Genomic DNA, 23038 nt, shown 5'->3' on the forward strand with positions numbered 1-23038 from the left:
AATGTTATTTTCCACTCCATTTCTCCTCTAATAAGATGGGTAATTTATTATTAGATTTGCGCAAGTGGTGCTTAAGAATGAGAATCTGCCTGATGTTGTGGCTGTGGAGCGGTGCCCACCAGAAGTCTGTGAGCTGTACTGTTTACTTTTGCATGACACTTGTGGGGCTGTGTGTGTCACCACTGAATTATACGTGCTAAATCAAATAAAACTCCAGTGAAATCTGCATGTGAGAATTGTTTTAAATCTGATTTCATTTTCATAAACTGGACAGTTGCATGCTTGCAATTATGATTTTAATAAATGAACCATATTTAACAAATTACTTTGGGTCTTCAAATCATTCATATGTCACTTCAGAAGCTTAATTGTTGTCAGAATATTTTTATATTTTCTTGCCATCCCATTTTTCTGAGTGATTGGCTTGATTTATTCCCGACTAGTCTGTTTGGAGGCTATACGAACTACACTGTGACTGAATGTGACATGACGTTTTCTTGAAAATGGTCCAGTTGCTAATAGAGAAAGACAGATAAAAGCAACCCTGTGAGATGGATATTTCAACCCCAGCATTTTTAGCTGTGCATCACATGGATTGATGCTCTACAATTTGTTTGCTTGTTTGTTTGTTGTATATAATTGTTTTGTTTTGGTCTGTGGTTGTCTTTTATGTTATCACTACATCCTTCCAAACCTCACACATTACAGCTCTCTCTTTCTCTTTCTGTGCCTGTGTCCATCCACCTTGCAGGTGATGTTTACTGAAGAGGATGTGAAGTTCTACCTGGCTGAGCTGGCCTTGGCACTGGACCATCTCCACAGCCTGGGCATCATCTACCGCGACCTCAAGCCCGAGAAGTAAGAGAGCGAGGTGCCTGGCCCTGCCATACCTCCCTGCCCCTCTAAGCAGGGACGTGCACAGGAGTGGGCTAAGGTTGTTCGGGCAACTGCCCGTTTGCCCTCCCCAACTGAAGTTGCCCCTCCAAAGGAAATATATATATTTGCGATCAGGGGACGGGGGCGTGGCAGCAACAGTTAGTGAGAGTTAAAAATGATATTGGCAAAATTTGCGATCAGATGACGGGGGCGTGGCAGCGGCGGTTAGTGAGAGTTTAAAATGATATTGGCAAAATTTGCGATCAGATGACGGGGACGTGGCAGCGGCGGTGACAAAAAATTATGTGTTACCCCTTTTTCCAGGCCAGAGCAACTGCCCTTCAAAATTCCTGTCCACGTCCCTGACTGTAAGGGTGAAGCAGTTCAGGGTATCCACAGAAGCACAGGCTGAGTCAGCAGCAGATAGGTGGATGAGTCGCTAATCGCCATCTTCTGCATTACCGATGATCAGCTTACCTGTAACCTGATTCGTCATTACGCAACGCTAATGCGGGGGAGGCCCGTCCAGTGCACAGGTTGCCGTATCCGTTTTGCCGTCAGAGACTTGGAAATTCTCAGTTTGGGGAATTAAAGAGCGCCACTGGACGGGGGAAGACATGGCTGAATGGGATGACACAGGTTTCTGTGAAACTCTGCATAATTTCAGCTCATAATTCAGCAGTTCAGAGGAGGCGACTCGGCCGGCAGAGATGCAGAGCTTCACGTTGCATGCACCTGCGAAAACATCCCAAGCCTGTGGTGTGATCAAAGCAGCATCTGTTCTTCTTAGTCTCAGTGTGCACACCCCCATCTGGTTTGGCTTCAAATACTTATCAGGAGATTTTTTCTCTCTCCCTTTCTTTTTCTTTTCGTAACTGCTGCTCAATTTTTTATATATATACATAACATGTACAGTATGCTTTCAAAAATCCAGTTCCCTCAACCCCTTAATCCCCCCCCCCCCCCAACCGCCTCCGCATCTCACAGAATGCTTAAGCTGATATACCAGAGGTTCTCCTTCTTACCTGCTGTATGTGGGAGCTCTTGAAGACCAAACTCTTCAGAGAGCACCTCCCTTCCTTACTGGCACCTTGGCTTAACTTGCACTTAAGCAGTGACAGTCCGGCACTTCTTTTTCTTTCTATGTCGTTTTCTATTTCTTGAAAAAAAAAAAAAAAAGCAGTATCTATTGTTACACCAGGTTTTATTGCTCTTAGTTTGGCTGTTCTCTCCCTTGTACATTGCTAAATGACTAAATGTAAATGCTCAACAAAAGATGAAGGCTGAACATACCACTATACCAAATGAACCCTCAGGGAGCCTCTTATGAGAAATAATAAGAGCTACTCAATGCGTTTAACGGTGGAGCTCTCTGGTTGTTTGTTCCTCCTCTCCTTGAAAGGGTCAATCGACATGAGGGTTTAGCCGGTGTGCTGGTCTCAGTGAAGGGTTGTGTGTCTGGTGGCAGGCAGGCTATTCTGAGTTGTGTGGCGAATGATTAATGGCCGAGACTGGAGCGTGAGCTGGGGGCCGGGGGTTTGGCTCGGAGAGGGGCTTTGTTTATTATAAACAAACATTTGGGTGACACACTGAGCCTCACCACACAATGCTGGGAGAGCTCTATTACAATGATTGGTTTTGCTGACATACTGTATTATTCTGAGTCCCATAGGGAATGAGAATGGGTTGATTGCCATCTACTGTCTAAAACATTTCAAGGTGCCAATCACATTCTTTAAAGTAATTGTTCTGATATATGTCTGTGTGTTTCAAACTGCTATTTCCATCTAATTCATGTCCAATAGCTACAAAAAAAATATTGAAGGAAATTCAAATAGAGATGTTTGACCATATAGTGTTCTAGTATTCTACCCTTTTCAGTTATGGCTATGTTGTACTAATAGATACATGGTTTGCCTTCACAGCATCCTTCTTGATGAGGAGGGCCACATCAAGATAACGGGTAATTGAGAGTTGGAATTTATCATTACATTTATTCTATAAAGTGTGTTTCACGGATTCTTGGGAGTCGGCACATCTAAGGAAACGTTCCTCTTAATAAACACAAACACACACTCATACGCACACACAACTACCCCCACAAACACACACTCGTATGCACTCACAATTACCCCCACAAACACACACCCTTATGAATTTTCCAATTTGTTTCAGACTTTGGCTTGAGTAAAGAGGCCATAGAGAACGACAAGAGAGCGTACTCCTTCTGCGGGACAATCGAGTACATGGCCCCTGAGGTGGTCAACAGAAGAGGCCACACACAGAGTGCAGACTGGTGGTCTTTTGGTGTCTTAATGGTAGGTACCCACGCTTTCATGCTTTTATCCAAAGTGAGCTGCTGGTCAAAGAAAAGTGGCAGAAAACCATGCTGTAGTCTTGCTGTTTTTGCTTCTTTTGAGGTGTTGGTATAATGAGCAGAGGAAAGGAAAGGAGGGATTTTTTTTTAAGTGATTACAATGGTGATGATGATAATAAAATCAAAAATAATAATAATAATAACTATGTTGGTGGTATTATTGGTAGAATGGCTACTTGGTTCTCTCCATTCATGACGAAGCTGTGCAATATATACAGCCGCGGAAAAAATTAAGAGACCACTTCAAAATTATCAGTTTCTCTGGTTTTACTATTTATTGGTATGTGTTAAAGTAAAATGTACATTTTTGTTTTATTCTATAACCTACTGGCAACATTCCTACCAAATTTCAAATAAAAATATTGTCATTTAGATAATTTATTTGCAGAAAAAGGACAATTGGTCAAAATAGCTAAAAAGATGCAGTGTCTTCAGATCTCGAATAATGCAAAGAAAACAAGCTCATATTCATTTTTAAACTACACAATACTAATGCTTTAACTTAGGAAGAGTTCAGAAATCAATATTTGGTGGAATAACCTTGATTTAAAATCACAACTTTCATGTGTCTTGGCATGCTCTCCACCAGTCTTTCACATTGCCGTTGGGTGACTTTATGCTACTCCTGGCGCAAGAATTCAAGCAGCTCGGCTTCTTTTCATGGCTTGTGACCATCCATCTTCCTCTTGATCACATTTCAGAGTTTTTTTTATGGGATTCAGGTCTCGAAATTGGGCTGGCCATGACAGGGTCCTGATCTGGTGATACTCCATCCACACCTTTACTGGCCTGGCTGTGTGGCATGGAGCATTGCCCTGCTGGAAAAAACACTTCTCAGAGTTGGGGAACATTGTCAGAGCAAAAGGAAGCAAGTTTTTCTTCCGGGACAACGTTGTACTTTGCCTGGCTGAGGTTTGTAAAAGACCATAAGGATTGAACCAAAGCCGACTGGAGGGTCTCCTAGTTTGTCTTCTCTGATGAGTCCAATTTCACAGTAGGTGCAAGACTCTGTGGCTTGTAGGCCTCTCCAGGTCTCCGTCTAACCATCAGACGACCATGTGTTGGGCAAAGCTGAAAATTGGACTCATCAGAGAAGACGAACTAGGAGACCCTCCAGTCCGCTTTGGTTCAATCCTTATGGTCTTTTACAAACCTCAGCCAGGCAAAGTACAACGTTGTCCCGGAAGAAAAACTTGCTTCCTTTTGCTCTGACAATGTTCCCCAACTCTGAGAAGTGTTTTTTCCAGCAGGGCAATGCTCCATGCCACACAGCCAGGCCAGTAAAGGTGTGGATGGAGTATCACCAGATCAGGACCCTGTCATGGCCAGCCCAATTTCGAGACCTGAATCCCATAAAAAAAACTCTGAAATGTGATCAAGAGGAAGATGGATGGTCACAAGCCATGAAAAGAAGCCGAGCTGTTTGAATTCTTGCGCCAGGAGTAGCATAAAGTCACCCAACGGCAATGTGAAAGACTGGTGGAGAGCATGCCAAGACACATGAAAGTTGTGATTTTAAATCAAGGTTATTCCACCAAATATTGATTTCTGAACTCTTCCTAAGTTAAAGCATTAGTATTGTGTAGTTTAAAAATGAATATGAGCTTGTTTTCTTTGCATTATTCGAGATCTGAAGACACTGCATCTTTTTTGCTATTTTGACCAATTGTCATTGTTCTGCAAATAAATGATCTAAATGACAATATTTTTATTTGAAATTTGGTAGGAATGTTGACAGTAGGTTACATAATAAAACTTAAATGTACATTTTACTTTAACACATACCAATAAATAGTAAAACCAGAGAAACTGATAATTTTGAAGTGGTCTCTTAATTTTTTCCGCGGCTGTACTTAGATTGTATTGGTCTGCCTGAAGTGAGTGATGACACTCAGAATTTCAGCTGGTCTTACATAGTTTGGTCTTACAGAATTCGGTACTTTTGTGCAACATGTTTCATTTTCACAATGAAACCCAAGCCCTTTGCTGTGCTGTTCTATGCTGTGTGTGTGGTGTGTGTGTGTGTGTGTGTGTGTGGGGGGGGGGCATTTGATTCACTACATGTGTTTAGTAAATTGGGTTATGTGTGCTGCGAATTGACTGCTTCTACTACCATCACTCTTACTACAACTACTACTACGGATACTACAAACAACAACAACAACATGAATGAATAACAGCTTCATTTATTTTGATTTGTATTATTTGGACAGGAAATTAAATGTTTTTATTACCACTTCCCACGAAGCACTGCCATAAAAATCATCAGTCCTAGAATAAGCCCCCACACTCTGCAGTGCTTCATCCTCCCTCTACAATACTTAGGGTGCTGACTAATCCACTCATCCCAAGCGACATCAAAATAACCCACCAGGCCCTGGGAAAAGACAGGTTGACGTTTATCCCTCAGACTGATTTGTGGCTCGCCTCCCTGCAGCTCTGGCGCCTTATTATTCTTGGCACCCTCAGTGGCAGCCAGACGTGGGGCGGATACGGCCCGGACGTGGTTCAGATCCGGCCCGGACGTGGTTCAGATCCGGCCCGGACGTGGTTCAGATCCGGCCCGGACGTGGTTCAGATCCGGCCCGGACGTGGCTCAGATCCGGCCCGGACGTGGTTCAGATCCGGCCCGGACGTGGTTCAGATCCGTGGGTCTGTGCCAGATCTGGGCCTGATCCGGGGTCAGCTGCCATCTGGAAGAGCAGATGTCTCTTGTGAACAGAATTTCAACAAGGCAGAGCCATTTTTAGTTTTTTGGTTGGCTTCATTCATTGCGGGGTTTTTTTAGGTTTTGTTTTTTGTTTGTTTTCAGAACCTACCTAGTTAAACCTGTACTTAGTCTGTATATACACCCACATGTTTGGGTACATTCTGTTTGCAAAGATAATACATAGATATCTGGAAATAATCCCCAAAACAGAAACTAACATGTAGTAATAGACAAATGTTATTATGATAAGCTACAGACTGATTGATACAAAATATTAGCATTTTTGAAAAACGAATGTAATCTTAATGAAATCTTAAGTGCATATTATGTGTGGACTATAACATAGGACTGTTGCCATCTGTTTCCAGTTTGAAATGCTGACAGGATCACTCCCTTTCCAAGGCAAAGATCGGAAGGAGACCATGGCACTGATTCTAAAGTAAGACATCTCATCTCTTCATTTATGCTCTTGGTCTTAATTGGGTGTGTGATTATCTTTTTTCAGTTTTTTTCCTTCTTTGAAAAGGTGTTCAGTTCATTCTGATTCATCCCAGTTTATTTTAAATGTAGAACTTCTTTTTTCTTGTATAATGACTAACACATGTATTGTTTTACATAGTATTAATTTTCCCTTTTCACTCTCTTCTGCATTCTTTTCATTTCCTTTAGGGCCAAATTGGGAATGCCACAGTTTTTAAGTCCTGAAGTGCAAAGCCTGTTACGGGCACTTTTTAAAAGAAATCCTTCTAACCGATTAGGTACAGTTTACAAATTCAATGTTTTTTTACACACATATTTGGTTGCTTGCTGCCAGTTCATTTTAACATGTCAAAAGAGATTACACAAATGCTCCACAGTGTTACAGTACGCCTACATTGTTTATAAAACCTGTATTTTAACCCAGTCATTCCCAAGAGCCTGGTTGCTGTTTAGAGTAGTGGTTTAGTTACAGGGAAACCAATTTAGTCATAATTTATTAGACAGATCGAGATGTTGCTGAAGAAAGGTAAATATGAGTAGACCTGGATAAACCGTTCTCTTTTAGTGTCGACAGACTTTAATAATTTACAACAAGGGGATGCAATTTGGACAACGTAGCAGAAAGGTTCAGAGTTGAGCAAGATTGACGAGTCACTCAGACAAGACAAGATCCTATCATAATGTGTAATATCATTGAAAAGGAGCTAGTATCTGTCGACTATCCACTTGACACACCTATGTTTATTACACACGATGAACTTATGGCAAACAGATGTTTTCGCAACAGTAGACATGTTTTACATGTAAGTCAGAACAACAGAGGCACAGTATGTTGTTCAGAGATGTTTAATGTATGCTGAGGACTTACTTTGTGTGTTCTGTGTTAAGGTGCGGGACCAGATGGCGTGGAGGAGATCAAACGACATACATTTTTTTCAACCATTGACTGGAATGTGAGTTGCATATAGAGCACTTATCGATAGAAGGCAGTAACAGTCTCCATCTGTCTGAGTAGTGCAATTTGCCCTGTAGGAGAGAGAGTAAAAGGACTTCACAATGCATCCCCCCTGCGCATACACCCACACACACACACACACACACACACACACACACACACGCACACGCACACGCACACACACACGCACACACACACACTGACACATACAGCCCTAACACTCTGAGACTCAGAGCACTCAATTCTGATAGATGTCAAGTCTATTCTGCCTATCTGGACAAACAAAGACTACATCACAACTGCACTGAATGGGCTTCTGTTTTTTCTGTTGTTTGCAAAGGCAATTTTCTGTGCTTGCCATTACCAAAATGCATTCCTTCTCTTCTCTGATATTTGTATTTCTCTGTGTTTCTTTTAAAGTCTTGTGTTGCCATATCAACTAGAGCTTTTAGATGTATTTATAGAAAGTTCTAGAGCATTTTTTTTCTTGGCAGCTTTAAAAGCTGTTAGAAATGAAAAGTGGTTTCTATTTTTAAAAAGAAATTTTCTCTGTCTGCTTTCGGTGACAGAAATTATACAGACGAGAGATCAAGCCACCCTTCAAACCAGCAGTAGGGAGGCCTGAGGACACCTTCCACTTTGATCCGGAGTTCACCTCCCGAACACCAACAGGTAGCTTTAATGCTTCATTGCCTCTGTCTGCGTTCAGGCTCGGGTTTGCAAATCAGCACAGATCAGTCTCCACTGACCTTATAAAGAGCTCTGAGGTCTATAATTAGTTCCTAGAAATCGCAGGTATCTTGACTTTGAAGAAGGCTTTTATTTTTTTACCTGGGAAGAGTCATTTGAGATGCCCTCAGTGTTCTGTTTGGGTTCAATTTCCTGTCCTGTCCTCATGTCCTCCCTCCCTCCCTCCCTGTCTCTCCCTCCCTGTCTCTCTCTGTCTCTCCCATGCTCGTCAGAACTGCCGGTTCATGACATTTAATGTCTAATAATGTCAGGTCAGCTTAAGAAACATGATTTGTGCAAAATCTTGTTTTAATATGGACATAAGCATGTTACATAAAGCAGAGCTTTTAGTGTTGCAGTGAATCCTGTCAAGATTATGATTTAATCCTGGTATTATACACCATGTAAGGTCCTCTACTGGGCATTCTGCTTGATTTCTGCAGCGTTCAACCAGAGATGTTCAGTGGTTTGTCTCACTGCCACTGAAGACAGGTTTACGCCAATGTAATCTTTTTACATCGTCTGGGTAGTCTGATGTGTGAAATGTGTATATTTGTACATAGTTGACTCATCCCGATTCAGATGTCAAATGAAGTCATTTGTCATGGCTTGTCTGACTACACAGGCTGGCAAGACTGGTGGGTAACACAAAACATGATTTCCATTAAATAAAAATAAAAGGGTTAATACATATTGGTTGAAAAAAGCCTTTAAACCACAACAGTGTATTGTTGTAAAGACATGACACTGGAACACACAAGTGTGTGTGTGTGTGTGTGTGTGTGTGTCTGTGTGTTTGTGTCTGTGTGTCTGTGTGTCTGTGTGTCTGTGTGTGTTGGGTGGGTGATATCCATGCACAGGAATTGTGCTGTGCTGTACTTTGTGTTGTAAGTGCCTGTCGGTGTGTCTGTCTCACAGACTCACCCGGGGTACCCCCCAGTGCCAACGCCCATCAACTCTTTCGGGGCTTCAGCTTTATTGCCACCAACCTCAGCACGGAGCAATCGATAGTGGAGACGCGCCAGACCGTGGTAAACCCTATCGTTCAGGTGAAACTGCTAATGACCTTGACCTTTCTTGTAATCCCACTCATGTCAAGACAGTATATAGTATTATATTATACTGTTATGACCTCCCTGTGATATCACATAGGACATACTGTACAGTGACTTCATATTTTATCAGGTCCTATACAAACTGGTACTTTAACTTAAATTATAGAATCTTGTACTTTTGTATTTGATTCTGTGATTACAAGACACATTTTATATGAATATTGTATGATATATACCTATAGTACCAATACTTGATTCTGTAGAATGTACACTTAATTTGCAGTACATATGTAGGTATACTGATTCTTCAGTATACACTTCAGCAAAACATTGTTTTAAGCAGTCACGTGTCATTCAACAGTAAAAGAAAAGAATTTGCAAGCCAAAAAACACTATTGTCCATCAGCATCTTTAACAAAAGATGCAGTGGAAAAAAAAATTCAGTGGAGAAAATATGAGGAGGATCAAGGAAGAAGACATACAGAAACCTCCAATGTCTATTTTGTTTTGTGAGGGTCTATTATTCCAGTTCTGCATAAACCCATGAATGTGTCCCAGTTATCTTTATTGTAGGCCTACCTTTGGTCTGCTGTGGTTTTGTAGCCCCAGACACTGCAGGGCACTTCTGCGGAGGTCCCTCAGAGCATCCCTTAGCACAGGCGGAAAGGGGCGTGTTACGTAACGTGAACTGATTCTGCCAGATGGTCCATACCTGAGTGAGCATTTCATCAAAGTGGCTCCACGGAGATCCCAGCGCCCAGAGCCAATGCTATTGATTTGTGCAATGATTGACATGGACGGGTGTCCCCCCCCCCTGACACGCGCACACACACACACACACCCTGAACAATCGGATCTGTCTGTGGATATTTCCATTGTATTGAACACAAGCCGCCTTAAGCCAATCTGACTGATCAATATGCATGAGTGAGTGTGTGTGGAACAGTGTTCACTGCTGACACCTTAACCGTCAGCACGGGTCTGGATCACATTCAAGCTATTTAATACAAATTGAGCTGTTTTTCTTTTTCTTGGTCAGTCTTCCTCCTTCTCTGCATGTATGTTAATCCACGAAGCTATGCTTGTACGGTTTCTTTACACAGAAATATTCTTTTAATTGATACATTCAAGCATATACAAAGCTTCCATACCCATATTTCATATTTGTATGTTTCATTTTGAATTTGGAAGACTTTAATAGGTCTCAATAGGGGAAAAAAACAATACCATTCATGCACGTAATGCCTCCTCTGAGAATCAGAGTGTAAGAGGGTTGCTATAAATATACTTTCCAACCAAGGCTCACTGTCTCGCTCCCCTAGCACTAAAAGTGTTTTGTTTTGCTTGTTGTTTTCACAGCAACTCCATGGGAATAACATCCGCTTCAGTGACGGCTATGAGCTTAAGGAGGATGTGGGCATCGGGGCATACTCTGTGTGCAAGCGCTGTGTCCACAGGATCACTAGCGTGGAGTATGCAGTCAAAGTAAGTTCAAAAAGCACACAGGTTCATTAGATACCAGCCTTATGGAGGGAAATATGCACTTTAATCACATTGACTTCAAATGACAGTGGTGGGGCTCATTTCCTCCCATTCCGCTTTCTTGGGTCTGTAAAACTGATCTAGGAGCAGCGATCTAATCTTCTAAGTTGACAGGAATGCTTAGCTGTGTTTACTTGTGTTGGTTTGTCCGATTGAGTTTTAATTTTTTCCCTGTCTGTTATTTAGATCATTGACAAGGCCAAGAAGAATCCATCGGAGGAGATAGAGATCCTCCTGAGATACGGGCAGCACCCAAACATCATCACCCTGAAAGATGTGAGCAATCTCGCAGTTCCACAGATGGCTGCCCCTGTCCTGTCTGTGGCCAATTAACTGATAAGCAAGCAAGGTCGCAGACAGAGTACAGATATCCTTTCAACTCATGTAGTCACAAGGCTAGCACGCTAGGACCTATCTGACAGCCGTGAAGCAGGAACAGCCTCAGCAATATTTACTCTAGTGCAACATCAGGAACAATCTAAGTGTCTTTTCCATGGACACTTTTGAATCCGGGTTGATTTCCATCCTCTCAGAAGCTGAGGCTTCCTGAACCATTCATGCTATTTTTAGGGAATTTTCTGGTCCTGGTAGTCAGCCCATCCAACCCCTCTCAGAAATACGCATACGTGGATGAGGCACTTAGCTTTTGTATTAGGGTAGAATTGCCCACCATGTTGAAACAAGACATACTATGTGTTGCTTGTGCATGTAGTGTGTAGAAGCCCAATGTCATTATATACAACACTTTTTACCGTACTCAGCATTCTGAGGTAACTTTAAACCCTTCAACTTTAGCCACTGGCACATTTTTGTCATTGCCATACAAATATTGCCATTCAATGTATGTACTACATTAAGGATATTTTAATTGAAATGCCATGCATGTCTGTGTGCTTATTTGTAACTAGAGAGTTGAGTCATACTCATCTTGCATCAACTGCAGAGATATAGTCATGAACATGTTATCAGAGGTCATAGAAGGTCAATGGGGTCCCATCACTGAGTGTGTCCCTGTGATGCCTGCAGGTGTATGATGATGGGAAGTATGTGTATGTGGTGATGGAGCTGATGAGAGGAGGGGAACTGCTGGACAGAATTCTCCTACAGAAGTGCTTCTCTGAGCGGGAGGCCTCAGCGGTTCTCTGCACCCTCACAAAGACCGTGGAGTATCTCCATTCCCAAGGGGTAAGTTCAGGAACCTTATGATTAGTATGAGTTGTATACAACATGTATTAGTTATATACACAAGATGCTGTCACATGACAATGAGCCCTCTCAGCATCACACATAAATAATCAACATCAACTATCAGCAATCTGCTTACACACCAGGGTGCACCACAACAACCACGCTGAAACCTTACTAGTCTCACATTACTGCCCTTGTCAGCTCCTTACAGGCGTTTTCAAGTGAGCACCTTCCGTTGTCACTGTCATGTTGAATTAGACCAGCAATAGTCAGCAAAGGTTGACTTTACTACCATTTAGAAATGTAGGAGCGCCTAGATATGTAATTTCTGAATTAAATGGTGAAAAGTTTAGATTCAAGGTTATGTTAGAGTTAGATGCTGTGTTGACTTCGATGATAGTTAGTTTTTCTCTGAAGTCTGTGGGTGGATTGCATTTATCTCAAATTAAATATAGCCCTTTTTGTTCTGTTGCTAAGGATACTCTGTTTCTTCTTGCCTGCATTTAGTTCATCAAGCAATTCTCAAATTGCATCAGACGCTAGCACACAATGTTTTAAATATATTTACAAATTACAGATACAGTGAGCAGGTTTTTCTTCTAACGATACCAAGGTAAATACCACAATTGGCATTACTTTCACAACATTACTAGCAAGTAAATACATTTATTGACAGCTTATGGATGCTTATCACAGCCAGCCATGCTTATTACCCCATAAGGCAAAGACAAGGAATCCATGTTATAGTCTGGAAATCTTGTTTCAAGAGTCTGCTGGAGTGATGTTCATCAGTTGGCAGCTCCATGTTATTACTTCCACAGTAAAGATAATATCATCCTGTCTCATGTGTCTGCAGTTCATTTCAAAGACACCGCCCTGGTAGAGTGTCATCTCACATCTATGCCACAGAGCATTATTACGTATTTAGCAATTTGAATTTTTATCTCAGGTCGTCCATCGAGACTTGAAGCCAAGCAATATCCTCTATGTGGACGAGACGGTGGATCCAGAGTCCATTCGAATCTGTGACTTTGGCTTTGCCAAGCAGCTAAGAGCTGAGAACGGCCTGCTCATGACGCCATGTTACACGGCTAACTTTGTAGCTCCAGAGGTGAGAGGCACATTGTCATGTTTCTTTTTGTACTATCATTTGTTGTTATCTGTCAAGGTCTCTTCCTTTTATACCTCTGGCCCACTCTGTTCCCTATAAAGTGTTGTTACATTTCATTTACATTTCATTTCGTCATTTAGCAGACGCTTTTATCCAAAGCGACTTACAAGGATGTATACACATTTTACATTTTACACTGATGGCACCCTGCACATCAGGAGCAATTAGGGGTTCAGTGTCTTGCTCAAGGACGCTTCGACAGGGAATCGATCTAGCAACCTTCTGATTACTAATTGTTCACTCCCCTTATCACATTGGCTCTCTGCATGCATTTCACCCACATCTTATCCCAGAAGAACATTACAGAGAGCTGAGTGTTCAAGAGCTAGTCCCATTTACATTACACTAGTAATATTGCACCTTTAGGAGGAAACGTCAAAAGCAGAGTGCCGGTGAAACCCATTCTTCAGAATGAGGAAGTTGACGTAGGGATTTTTAAATAAGGCAAATGCATAAGAAAAGTTTGGTCTTGTACAGCCAGTTCCTTGCCGCAATGTCACCATGTCTTTATGTCTTGTTTAGGTCCTGAAAAAGCAGGGGTATGATGCAGCCTGTGACATCTGGAGTCTGGGAATTTTACTCTACACCATGTTGGCAGGGTGAGAAAGCATATTTACTTGAAAGTTAATAATTTTCCAACTTCAGTTTGCAGTATCTGGGTCTAGCGATAAGGCAAGGGGGTACAATTTCATAGTAGGACATACAATTTCATTGTAGTAAATTATTTTTTTAAATCCCAGACATCTCTCTCTATAACTGCACATGATCCATACAATCTATAACATCCATCCTATACTTTTGTCTAGAATATTGATGATTATATATATTTAACTGCAATATAGGCATATAGTTAGTCACTCTAGTTTAATACGAGATACCTTTTGAAGAAGACAGAGGTTATCTGGATGATTTGTAGTATCAGACAAAAGCTTAGTCCCACTCAGTATAGTACACTTTCCTGACCAGTCATTTCTAGGACAAGGAGGAGGGATTGCCAGGGCAAAGTTAACAGCAGATGCACTGTAATTGTGCGTGGGACAAATCTATCAGCTGCAGACCTGACAATTTAATGTTCCTGGCTGAAGCTTTGGGTTTAAATCTCTACATAATCAGCGCATCTGGGGGGAAAAGGATTTTTTTCTTTGTGCCATTTTTGTAACCCCTTTCAAAGCCTTTGTGCTCATGGCCATTAGCAGTTGAGCTTTTTTTAAATAGAAAAGCAATTGTACAGCTCAGGTAAACGTGGGCATTTCAGGTCAGGCTCAGGAGCTCTATGTCTTTTCCGCAGATTCACCCCTTTTGCCAATGGCCCTGATGACACGTCAGAGGAAATCCTTGCCCGGATTGGCAGCGGTAAATACGCCCTTACAGGTGGCAACTGGGACATGGTATCAGATGCTGCAAAGGTACTACCGAATCAACTGACAAAGATTTTACAGAATAACACGTCATCACGTTATTTACTCCTGAGATTGATATTTGGCCATTTTATTTAGCACTATTTATTATTATTATATTCTAGAGACTAATCATTGGCATAACAACCGATACGTATTGCCAAAAAATAGTATGCATCATTAAGAAATAATTAAGTAAGAAATCAGCTGTCCTCTCTATATATTTCTCACTCTCTCCCCTAACTCTCTCTCTCTCTCTCTCTCTCTCTCTCTCAAATCAAATTCAAATTCAAAGGCTTGATTGGCATGACTGCATACAATACAACTTTTCCAAAGCATGTTTAAATAAAATGTGCAGCCACAATTAATACAAATAAATAATAATAATAATAATAATAATACAAATAAATTAAAAAAAGTCATAGATAGTAACAATGTGGTATATAAACATATAGCAGGTTAATTGTCAATTATTTAAAAATATCTCTCTCTCTCTCTCTCTCTCTCTCTCTCTCTCTCTCTCTCTCTCTCTCTCTCTCTCTCTCTCTCTCTCTCCCTCTCTGCCTGTTATCAGGACATTGTGTCCAAGATGCTACATGTGGACCCTCATCAGCGGCTGACAGCACCACAGGTCCTCAGGCACCAGTGGATTGTGGATCGGGAGCAGCTCTCACAGAGCCAGCTCGTCAGACAAGACGTGCAGCTGGTGAAGGTAACACCTCTGAGTCATGCTCAGATGTCAATCCCTCCCTCTCTCTTTCTCTCTCTCTCTCTCTCTCTCTCTTTCTCTCTCTCTCTCTCTCTTTCTCTCTTTCCTTTTCTTTGTATCCCTCCCTCTCCTTTAATCTCTTTCTCCTGCTCTCTCTCCTTCTGTTCTGCCTCTCTCTTTTTAATTATTTTTCTCTTTCTTCCTTCCCTCTCTCACTCTGCCTGTCAGGTGACATCGTGCGTGCGTGCGTGCGTGCGTGCGTGCGTGCGTGCGTGCGTGCGTGCCTGCGTGCGTGCGTGCCTGCGTGCCTGCGTGCGTGCCTGCGTGCCTGCGTGCCTGCGTGCCTGCGTGCGTGTGAGAGAGAGAGAGAGAGAGAGAGAGATAAAGGGAGAGTGGCTGTGTGTGTACAAATGATTGATGATTGGAATAAACAATTTTCTGATTTTTTGGTTGGTAATGACAGGTGATGTGTGGATAAGAAAAATTGATTTTCTGTTAATCTAATTTAATGTAGACTGGGTACAGTACTTATATTTTGCATGTACCCGTAAAAGCCATTCATTTTACAGTGACAGATTTGGATCACATATAAATAGCAATGTAGTTACTTATCTTTGAGTGAATTATATGGACTATAAGTATGCCACCATATAGTAAGTAAGGCAGTGTAGAAGCTTATTACTGCCATCTGCTGTCCTTTTCAGGGAATTCACATTTAATGTGACATTCAGGTTCTTTCAAATGTATAAACACTGCTAAACATGCATCATTATTAACGTGTGTCATTGATTATTAGATTATTTTAACGTTTTCTTTTCTCTTTTTCAAGGGTGCAATGGCTGCCACCTATTTTGCCCTTAATCGGTCGCCTCAAGCACCAAAGCTGGAGCCTGTGTTGTCATCTTGTTTGGCTCAGAGGAGAGGAATGAAGAGGCTCACATCCATACGCTTATAGTACAGCTGCACAAGAAGCACCAAAAAAAAATATCATGATGACCAGCAACAGAGACTTGCCAAAGCAGCATATGGAGAATTACTGCGCGGAGAGTACTGTGTGGAGAGTACTGTGTGGAGAGTACTTTGTGGTAAGGGTACTTTGTGGAGGGTACTGTGTGAAGGATACTGTGTGGAGAGAGCCACACGGAGGATATTGACTGCAGATGGAGGAGCCGAGGTGTTTGACAAAATGTGTAATTTTGCTAATTTGTTACATCAGTATTGTAAATTTCCCATTTCTGTTTGCATTATTTTGTACTTTCAGCTCATACGAGATATAAAGGTGCCATTCAATCACTCTAACACAACCATTCAGTCACTGCAACCTAAACAGACTTGTACTTGAAGTGTTTGAAAAGCTGTGGAAGTTTAAAGCACATATAACATACATAACCTCCATAAAAGTCACAAGAATTTTCTGTGCTACTAGCGTTTCAGGGTCTGACCACAGCCATGTCTGTGTAATACACGGCTAAGCTGTGAAATAAGCTGACTTTGAGAGGTAGAACCAGTGGCCTGAGAGAGTTTGGAGTAGCACAAAGAAATCAAAGGACAAGATGCCTTCAGGAGCATAGGGTGTAATGATGCAATTACAAATAGTTGCTCATCCCCCCACAGTCATTGCGAATTACCAATTTTCCTCGCCATCACTCATCTGTGTTTTTGTGTGTTTTTTTATTTATAAGTGCAGTGTTGTGCAGCTGCAGTTTATTTGGAGGATCCTCTTGACTCTATTTTTACGGCCCCGAGGGTTGCTTCAGCATAGGCAGCTGGATAAGGGGAGTATTTAAAAATGTCTTTTCCCCCCTTTTTTGTAAGAAGGACCTGGAACACCTAATTATATGTGCTTGTTGTTGTACCTTTTTCAGTTTATTGCCTTTTCTCTCAATTGAGTGTATAATTTTGCTTTGCAAATACTACATGCTACATATGTAATTAGTTTGACTGTTGTATGTATTTTTTTTGTTCATCAAAGCATGAAAGGTAATTTAATTTGTTTCATAACACGAAATAATGTAAGTACTGTAAATACATAATTTGTATGAAATGGTAATACCCTTTGGTAATTTATTTATTTATTTATTAAGCTGTTCGTAGCCTTTATGATTATGTACTTCTCAGTACCAGTACCCTTGATACCATTTATCGAGGGTACCAAAATACACTATTTTGTAATTTGATAATCAAAGTGCACTTTATACATTGTCAAAGTAATTAAGAAATGCTAACAAAAACAAAACATGTCTGAAGTTTAAGAGATATATGAATGTGAAAATGGGTTAGGCCTATGAAACAAAGACATGTATGAAGGTTAAGAGAGATATAAATGTGAATATGGGTTAGACTTATGAAACTGAGTGGAGCATTTTTCTTGAGGAAGCTACAGGAACTCGACCAGCAACAGCTTTGTTTAAGCATGTGGCTAAAGTACTCTGGCAATTCACCCAAGGACCTGTGTCATGTAAGAAAATGTCATAATAAATATTCACTTGGAAATGCATCGTTTGAGTGTTTGTGATTATATCACTACCATTATTGTCAGATTGGCAACGTAGAAAAGGCTACATCGCTTCTTATAAGAAGACTAGAGTTCCTAGTATCCAAATGGACTTGGCATATAAGAAAACTTTTTTACTTTCTTTGTTTATTGTGAAAACCTTAGGACATCAGTGGAGGACCTCCTTGTTTGCTATGCCAACACGCTATCTGAAGGCCTTTAAAGCCATGTTCTCTGACAGACTAATAGCATGTGTACAGGATAGACAGGGCTGGTCGCACAGACCTATCTACTTTTCAGGAAAGCGTGCATTTTTGTGGGAAATGATAGCTAAGTAAACCTACTAGTGGCAAGACACAATGTAACCTAGGGCAAAGCCCAGCAAAATTCAGTTAGATTTCTCTGTAAACTCTGTTTAACCACCTAAATGATATATTTTTGTTTTAATTAGATGATATCCAGATATTCACAAAGTTCCACAGATTGTTTCATCGTGTAAAATAGATAGGGTTTAAAATTCCATTCAAAGCTGCTTTATGCTTGGGGTTTAGTGAAGGCAGGTCATTTTTGACCCAGGACAAAGGAATTGATGAATGTTAAGATGACACAAGGGTTAAGTCATGTGAGCCTCTAATGGCCATGAACATTAAAAGCTGACGTAATAAACAACTTAACAGCCATGCTGAAAGTAAACAAGGTCATTGACTTTCCAAAAATGACGGAAATCAAATCAGAAACTTGGTATTGCTACTAATTGATATGCTTATAAGTCAGTCCTGATAGTCTGACAGTTAACAGAATTATTCATTGTTTAATTGATTTGTATCTAAATGTGAACGACTGAAAAAATAACTATCAAATGCTTTTTGTGTGTGTCTATTATCATTTTTTCCCCGCTGCGTTCTGCGCATGTGCGTCTTTAGGATTACTCACGTCATCTGTAGTGTCATGAGGAACTACTAGCAGGCTAGGATACTTCAGTGATCTCTTTAGCCAGTGTATCCAGTCATAGCTCATAGAACATAGTGTTGTTCTGTTTATTGTAAATAGATAACGTTACATCTATAATCACGATGGCTGGAGTTTTAGCACGTAAAGCCGTTGACCACCTGAAGAGCAAGGAGATGAGAGAGTATTTGACCAGGTAAAATATTTTTGTCTCAACCAAGGTGATTGCTTGCTATGTTGCCTATGCTAGCTAGCTAACTTGACCTCAGTAATAAATGCGTTTTTTCTGTAAAGGCTCGTTATTTGGGGTGTTACGGAAGGTTATCCTCTGTATATTCTCTTCATTGATGGCTGTTTTTTTTGCCTCTATCTAACGTTACGCTTAGATAGTGCAACAACATTGAATTAGGTTAACCTCACTGTCCATATTTGAAGGACAAAATGCTATCTTATGCTACAGTAGGGAGCTTGCTGGCTAACTAAGCTTGCTAGAATGCCATTGGTCAATCAATGCATATTAAGCCTTGTTCTAAGCGTGCAATCAAACCTTTACCAACCCTTTGAGATAAAGGGTGTTTCAGATCTGTTTTATATGAACACTGGCTAATTTCAGTCTTTCTTTTTCAATGTGTCTGCATCCCTCTCTTCAAACCACCATCACCAAAGCACGGTAAGTACACCATTCAAAACTAGTTTTCTAACTTACATTAGTGGGCTTGTGTTACTTTGGTTTGAATAGGTCATCTTGGCTAGCTTAAGTCTCTGCTTGAATGTTGGAGAGAGTTTTGCTTTCCAGTGTAGATGCACCTGTTCGTTTGTTTGTTTACGTTCTTTCCTGTGATGCAGCATTTCTGGGGGCCAGTGGCTAACTGGGGTCTACCCATCGCTGCTATAGCGGACATGAAGAAAAGTCCTGAGATTATCAGCGGGAGAATGACGTTTGGTAAATCATATTTTTTAGTCTTCTTTTCCCATTGTTTGAGATTTTAGTTAACAAACGACGCAGACCATGGCTAGCTCTACAATATGTTACGTTACTGATGTACCCTGGTGTTTTTGAAAGGTAGAAAGACCGATCTAAACCAAGTTGCTACTCCAAGGTTATCTGATTAGTGAGCACCGTTTTGTGTGTGTTTCAGCCCTGACGTGCTATTCCCTCCTCTTCATGAGGTTTGCTTACAAAGTTCAGCCAAGGAACTGGCTGCTGTTTGCCTGTCACTTAACCAACGAGACATGTCAACTGATTCAAGGAGGACGGCTTATCAAGTACAAGTGAGTTTTCCACTCTGCTGAAGGTTTTAAAATATACATTTGGGATAATTAATGTGCACGACTTTATAATAATGGCTCTCTCTGCTCTGGAGCCATGGTTTAGTTTCAGTAGCATGTAGTCAAAACAAAGTCGGTGACCTTTGGACATTGTTGAAAACTGCAGGAACAGACCCTGTTGAAATGACCTTGTGCATGACATGTCGCAATAGTCAAGTTTGAGCAATTCCTTGAATAAGTTCTGAACATTTATGAATACTCGAGTGATCCATTCAAGAGATTGTTTAAAGGATGTCATTTACCTGCAACAGAGTGTTGAATGAAAGGAATGATTTAGCAATACAAGGCAGCACAGAACAAAAGAAACTGGGCAACATCAGTAAGCTGAAAGACTTGTCAGTTCTTGTTTGTGATGCTCTGAGGTCCCTGTGATAGCACCCGTATGTTATCTGAAAATGTCAAGTCCTCTGCTTTTGTGTCACCATCGGATTAGATAGTATAGGCTAGTGTTCCACACCACTTTTTCCAGATTAGATAGTATGGGTAGCCTGGATACCAGACCGAATTTAGCCCCGCCCACAACATTTGAGGTCTGGAAGTTCGGTCTCAGAAGTTGATCTGAACCAAGTAAAATTGTCAGGGAGGGCTTTATACAATGATGGACAGATGATCAACTGTAAGGTAATCGACCACGTCACCAAAGAGCTTGTGGGTTGAATTCGTTTTCAACAAACATGGCTGCCTCTAGAGAGCTGAAATGTGGAGATTCGAGTCTGTTTACACATTGACAGCGCATTCATTTTGAAAGAGGAACAGAGAAACGCGATCAAGGCATTTTTTGATCGAAAATATGTTTTTGCCGTCCTTCCTACTGGCCCCAATGGTCTACGTTAAGGTCATACTACGTTGCTCTGATCGTTTAGGTAAATCCAATTGAGCGAAGAGGCATTGTTTTTCCTGTTTCGGTTGAAACACGCCCCATAATCACAGCCTATTGGAGTTGTATCAGACTTACATTCTGACTAGAATTATGAGTATGACATCGTCAGGCTATAGTATGGGATGTTGCATGTTAGTTTTTGTTTTCTTTACTCTTGTACACCTGTACAATATGTGTTTGAAATGAATAGTTTATGAACTCTGCACCTCAGTGTGTGGGTTGGTAGTCCTAGTCCCAGGCTTTAAACCTGCAGGATTGAAAGCAGGATGTCAAACTAAGATGCTGCGTAGGTTTGCTCTTGAACTCATAGCGCGTCGTGTCATTTGGGGCATGCTGTAATCGAGAAGAGGTGCACCACACTGTGCTGATCCAAGTAGAGCAGAAATAGCTTGTCCATATCCTTGCATGTTCACACCAGTGATACGCGGATCCCCTCACAAGCGCCCCAAACTTGCATGTGACAATCTCAGCAATATGTTTTACTGTGCTACTTATCATTACATTCCGTGGCAGCAATACTGCTGTCATTTTCGCCCACAACATTTAATTCGATTTTATTTTGTGTGCGTGACCGAGAGCAACAACCCAAAGTTTTATGATCTCAATGACTTGTCAATTCAGCAAGGTACAGTTGTTTATTACAGTCAGGTCAGAAAGGAGAATGCAGGCTGGAAGGAATGTGAGGGAACACTATGTGTTGGATGAGATAAAAAAGTAACCTCCAGTGTTCACCTCTTCAGTCATCATCATGTTAATCTGACCTTTGCAGAAAGATGTATATTATTCCTGATGACCAGTTCATATTATAATAGGCCAACAGTGTAAGGTTTTCAGATCTCTTTGTGTAATCGTCATTGCGTGTGGACATTTCTGAGAAGTCTGTTGGCTAATATATCTAAATCTGTTATCTTAACTGTGCTCAGACCAGTTACAAAATAAACCGTATTGAGTTCTCACGAGCCCTTCTGTGAAATTAAAAGTGTGAGTAGTTCTATTAATTTAAGGACAACAATCTAGTCGACCCAATGTTACCTAGCGGGAATGAGCAAATTGCCTATTAACATGCATAATAGCATTTCTGCATCTTAAGATAATATGTGTCTCTGTCTTTGTCACTCTTAACTTCCCGCCGGTTCTTGTGTTTCTCTCTCTCTCTCCCCCACAGCATGGAAAAGAAGTTTGCCAAATAATGAACTGAAGAGGAACTCTCATTGCACAGAGGGTTCACAGTAGTGGGCTTTGACTCAGTTTTATTCTGAATATGTAGTAGCAGTTATTTAATGATGAACTAATCCTCCTAGACAGCGGCTGAGTTGTGGTCAGCTGTGGCGAGGATCACTGCTAGATGAAGGTCACATGTATTCCATTGTTAGCAGCTGTCTAGGGGAAGCCCTAACTCCTTGAATCAATTTTGGGTTAATTGATTTGTTTTTTTTTGTCCAAGTATTACGCACAAATTAACAACTTTTAAACAACTGTTACAAACACATTACTGTTTTTAAAAAGGGTCTCCCATCATAATAAATACACACAGTACACTGTTGTAAAAATCTTATTATAATTTGGAGTAATTATCATAAATGATAATGTGGCAGTCTATGAACCGACACAATAAACACTGTATCAAAAAGGAAAGGCGTGTGTCTTCATATTGATATTCTGTTAAGCAGACATCGTATCGCTTTTACTGATAAATGCTTTGATACACTTATCTTAGCTACTCATTTTTTCACAATGTAAACTCCACACTTGTAACCTTTCCAGTAAATGTGACAACACAAGTAAACTTTGACTACTATAAAAACTAAAGGCTTTCTAAGAAGAGGCCTAACTCAGATTTACAGCACCTGTACGGGAAGTAGTGTGTGTGTGTAAGGAATGCAAAGGGTAAGTGTCTTGTGCCATTATGCAAGTCAACCAGATAGAGGTTTTATGCTTTTATTTGTATGTGTAAATGAGTAAGCGCCCAACCAAGCCCCCATGCTGTAAATGTTTTAGAAGCTATTGCAGATACATGTATACCACTGCAACTATCATTGTTTGAACTCCTTAAAGGGTTATTCATGACTTGCAATATATCAAGTAAAAAAAAAAAAAAACTAAACACAAATACAAAAAAAACATCTTAAAAATAATTTCATTTTCCTTATATTAAAGTACAGTACATTAAATAAGCAATACATTTAAAGCGATACCAT

The 23038-nt window shown here is 40.8% G+C and overlaps 2 protein-coding genes across 4 annotated transcripts in view; both read left to right on the plus strand.

The window, feature by feature from the left end:
- Nucleotides 1–16144, plus strand: part of rps6ka2 (ribosomal protein S6 kinase, polypeptide 2) — a gene marked incomplete at both ends in the record, with an annotated part of 28389 nt that extends 12245 nt beyond the window's left edge. The window contains 16 exons of one of the 2 annotated variants that reach the window (XM_080849298.1): nt 752–858; nt 2802–2839; nt 3052–3194; nt 6332–6402; nt 6633–6721; nt 7332–7396; nt 7968–8070; nt 9007–9176; nt 10542–10667; nt 10911–11000; nt 11751–11909; nt 12862–13023; nt 13606–13682; nt 14372–14489; nt 15055–15192; nt 16019–16144. In XM_080849298.1, coding sequence (XP_080705424.1) covers nt 752–858; nt 2802–2839; nt 3052–3194; nt 6332–6402; nt 6633–6721; nt 7332–7396; nt 7968–8070; nt 9007–9176; nt 10542–10667; nt 10911–11000; nt 11751–11909; nt 12862–13023; nt 13606–13682; nt 14372–14489; nt 15055–15192; nt 16019–16144 — 1782 coding nt within the window. The remainder of the gene's footprint in view (nt 1–751; nt 859–2801; nt 2840–3051; nt 3195–6331; nt 6403–6632; nt 6722–7331; nt 7397–7967; nt 8071–9006; nt 9177–10541; nt 10668–10910; nt 11001–11750; nt 11910–12861; nt 13024–13605; nt 13683–14371; nt 14490–15054; nt 15193–16018) is intronic. The other variant, XM_080849299.1, reaches the window with a different exon arrangement.
- Nucleotides 1–22475, plus strand: part of mpc1 (mitochondrial pyruvate carrier 1) — a gene marked incomplete at its 3' end in the record, with an annotated part of 90856 nt that extends 68381 nt beyond the window's left edge. The window contains exons 2-4 of one of the 2 annotated variants that reach the window (XM_080849009.1): nt 19477–19574; nt 19771–19903; nt 22006–22475. In XM_080849009.1, the coding sequence (XP_080705135.1) occupies nt 19532–19574; nt 19771–19903; nt 22006–22030 (201 nt within the window). In that variant the 5' untranslated portion in view covers nt 19477–19531. Of the gene's footprint in view, nt 1–18632; nt 18828–19473; nt 19575–19770; nt 19908–22005 lie in introns of those variants that run through there. The other variant, XM_080849010.1, reaches the window with a different exon arrangement.
- Between the last annotated feature and the right edge of the window lie 563 nt (nt 22476–23038).

Source organism: Sprattus sprattus (assembly GCF_963457725.1).
Source record: "Sprattus sprattus genome assembly, chromosome: 12".
Taxonomy (NCBI): Eukaryota; Metazoa; Chordata; class Actinopteri; order Clupeiformes; family Clupeidae; genus Sprattus; species Sprattus sprattus.